Source organism: Crocodylus porosus, unplaced genomic scaffold (genome assembly GCF_001723895.1).
Source record: "Crocodylus porosus isolate Cpor-Errol unplaced genomic scaffold, CroPor_comp1, whole genome shotgun sequence".
Classification (NCBI taxonomy): Eukaryota; Metazoa; Chordata; order Crocodylia; family Crocodylidae; genus Crocodylus; species Crocodylus porosus.
The window spans coordinates 31,782,282-31,785,996 of NW_017728947.1; the positions used below are offsets into that span (position 1 = coordinate 31,782,282).

Sequence of the window (3,715 nt, forward strand, 5' to 3'; positions counted from 1 at the left end):
GCTACTTCACGGTCAGGGCGGCTAGGATCTGGAACCAACTTCCAAGAGAAGTGGTGCTGGCTCCTACCCTGGGGGTCTTTAAGAGGAGGCTAACTAAACTAAACTATGAATTTGCTCACATTTTTCTCAAAAATCTATTTTTCAGAACTTGGTCATGTTCATGAGTGACTTTGTTGACTGGATTATCCCAGACATTCCCAAGGACATTAGTCAGCAAATTCATAAAGAGAAAGTTCTCATGGTAGAGGTTTTTATGAAAGAAGAGCAGGGAAAAGTACAAATGCTGGAAACCTGGAAAGACAAGGAGAAGAAAAAAGTTGAAAACTGGAACAATCACAGCCCCAGGCTCTCGAGAAGCCACAGTGGGAGTTTGTCCTCTTGCCATTCTTATCATGTGGATGTATAGAAGAAGACACAGCAGCAGCAGCAGTTTGCTATGTTGGGGCATTCCATAGATAAACAAGCCATCACTTAGCGGCGAGACTTGATTTATGGACAACCTGGTGCATGTTTAAGTATGTGCAGCCATTTTGCTCCCATCTTTGTGAGAAATGTTCTTCTTACAAATATGGAGGACCACATTCTATTTCTGATAAGATTTGTTTGCACAATCAGTAATGCAGGGAATTTTTATATTTCATATTGATGTTGGTGTGCATTAGTAAAATGCAGTATTTAGTATGTACTAGTAGAAATGTTCCCTGAGAATTTAAATAATGACAGGTAAATTTCAAGAAATGATGATAATAGCTTAAAATCTTTTTGGCACCCAAAGCCTAAACAATTTGGGAGGTTGCTTTATAAAGGATATGCAGAAATCAATTTTACAGTGTGTTCTAGTCTTTCCTTCAGCAGGAGGAGATAAACGGTATCAACATAACAAGACACATTCATTTTCAAAGATGTAGCTCAGCTCCCTGTCAGATAAAATCTGGATTTAAACCTGCAGATCCTAGACAAACAAAGCTCCCATTGAGATCACTAGACTATATGACTGAAGCAAGTTCAGGTTTTTAAAAAAAGATGGGTGGGGATTTTCATCTTGAACAGGTATGGGGGAGTTGTTTTCTTTTTTCAACCTGACAGAACGTGTTATATACTAGAGATCTCCACTGGGGCATAACTATATTTAGAAAAATGAGAAAGTGAAATCAGACTAGATGCATTTACTGTCATCCCAATTCTGTGCATCTGTGAGAGCTATCAGTTTTCCAGAAAAGTTCTTCTGATGGGTGAAATTTATGTGCGTGCAACTGCATCAATGCCCAAAGTGTATCATGCACTTGTACGCAATGCATTTGAGACACCAAGCCAGTGATAGCTCAGCAGCAGCACAATTTCATAGAACTTTTCAGCAGGTTGAGCACTGTAGGGTATTCTAAAGGGGCCCTGGATTAGTGAGCACATGTAGAGTCACAGTCATTTATACTGCCCCATCTAGCACCTAATATTTAGATATAACTCTCCCTACCTGCTTGACCACACCCCCTCCTCAGTCAAAGCCACTGGGTTCTTCTTTACAGCAGTCTCCCCTCTGCTATGGCAGAGCAGGAGATGTTGCACTGACTTTATTTAGCTATAGATGCCCTGCTAGTAAGGGAATCTACACCAGAAAAGGCAAGACTAGGCCTTAAATGAATATGACCTGTTGTCTTCAATGGAAGTTTTGCCTTAACTGGGACTACAGGACCAGATTTTCAGTTATAGGACTTTTCTTTTTGTCTTAAAATATATTTTCTTACATACAAGGCGTTTCTTTAAAATAAAAGTCTAGAATCCTGACCTGTGAAACATGTTTAGACCCTATCAGTGCAACTTTTTTTCATGTTAGTCACTTTGAGTTTAAAGGGTCAAGTGATAAACTCAATTTTCTCCCAAAATACTGGTGCAATTAACCACATGTTTTTATCACTTTGTCTTATCCATGGCACATATATTGTAAATATCAAACTACAGAATAAAATAAACAGAAGTTTTTTTTTAACTCTAACTACTGTATGGTTTGTTACAAAACCAAATGTTAAAAAGACTGTTGTATTTCAACAACCAAAAAGAATTTTCTTTTTCTTTCTTTTTTTCTTTGCCAAATTAATTTATAGATTTTAAATAGAACTTTAAAAATGCCACACTTAGTTTTGTAATATTTATTGGTTTTAATATAAAGTATGTAATGAACTTGGTAATTTTTTCTATAGTTTGTCCAAAAAAGGTACCAGCCAAGGAATTATGTGGAAGGAAGTGATTAAATTAACCAAGTATTGTGAAAATTAATTTAAAATATTGATCCAACCAAAGATTTTTATTAATAAAGGGCTTATATTTTGTTAATAGCTATTTTTCTTGTATTTTGACTGCAGGAATGTCAATATTTTTTATTCTAATTAGATATGTTGTATTAAACAAGGCCAAGTTCCAGTTGATGTACTCACACAAAGTAAGCACTATAGCTTGTAGGAAGTACTTCCACAAGCAGACCCACTGACTGCAATACAACTACTAGTGTGAATACAAATGGTGGAATTTTGTCCTTTATAAAAGACAGATGTTTCCCCTTTCATTCATTGATAACTTCACTTATTGATAAAATAAAAATTTGAGAAGAAAATCAACTATTATGAAGAAAAATGTTAGGGAACTGTATAGGAATTTCAAATGTAAATATTTATCTAAAAATGTTCTTGGCTTAATACTGACATTCCTGTAAATAGTAAAACTGTATGCTAAGGTACATAGTTGTCATAAGTTTTCATTATTTGCTGAAATCATAAAATAGTAAGTAATGCTTATACTTTCTTTTGTACAGTAAATTCTTTGAAATGAGATTTTTGTATATAAATACTGTATTACTACTTAGATAATTATATAGAAACCCTTTAGTGGAAACCTTTTTTTAAAGAAAAGTAAATGCGTATAATTCCACTTTTTTTGTTTTTTATTTTCTTTCTTTCTTTCTTTCTTGGAACATTTATTTACAATAAATTTAAATATGCAAGAGTTTTTCTCCTGTGGACAGGTTCCATTCCCCATCTACATCGTGGCCTCGCCTACCTGAGTACTATTGGATTTAGGAGATATAGCAAATTGCATTATTGTTAGGTTCATTACTCTCTACATTGCTACTTATCCACATGGTCAGCAGTATCAAGGGCTGAGAGGATTTTTCAAAAGGCTTGTGTAGAAGGTAGTATACTTTTATGCCATTGACTATATAGTCAGATTACTAGGTGCTCAGTACCTGAGTCTTTGTTAACATATTTCAAGTTGGACTCCTGGCAAAGATGATGCATCTTGGAATGGCAGATGATATTTTGATGAAGAGGTAACTAAAGTAATAAAACAAGTGTATTCCTTCATATTTTTCATTGGTTAATCAATTTAATGTTAAACAGCAGAAAAAACAGGCCTATGCAGACTGAATTCTTACTGGGTTCTCAAGACTGTACAACTGAGCAGATCTGGGCCTATGAAATGGGATACAAACTGAATTTTTACATTCTTCTCCTTTTTTGAATGAGGCTTTTAATGGGGCAAATGAGAAATGCTTAAATTCTGTAATGCTGGAGCAGAAAATTTAATAAGAACATTTTTTAAGTATAATTTTGAGGGATGTATTCCTTGACTACCCACCCATACATTTTCAATACTTTACTTTTAAAACTGTAAACAATATACAGCAGAAAAACTGAGCTGTATTAATATGACCAATCCTACTGAA

The 3,715-nt window shown here is 34.7% G+C and overlaps 1 protein-coding gene across 4 annotated transcripts in view; it reads left to right on the top strand.

The window, feature by feature from the left end:
- Positions 1–2,919, top strand: part of ANO1 (anoctamin 1) — a 133,962-nt gene extending 131,043 nt beyond the window's left edge. For all 4 annotated transcript variants that reach the window (XM_019551995.1, XM_019551996.1, XM_019551997.1 and 1 more), the window contains one exon: positions 146–2,919. In XM_019551995.1, coding sequence (XP_019407540.1) covers positions 146–406 — 261 coding nt within the window. In that variant the 3' untranslated portion in view covers positions 407–2,919. The remainder of the gene's footprint in view (positions 1–145) is intronic.
- Positions 2,920–3,715: the final 796 nt, after the last annotated feature.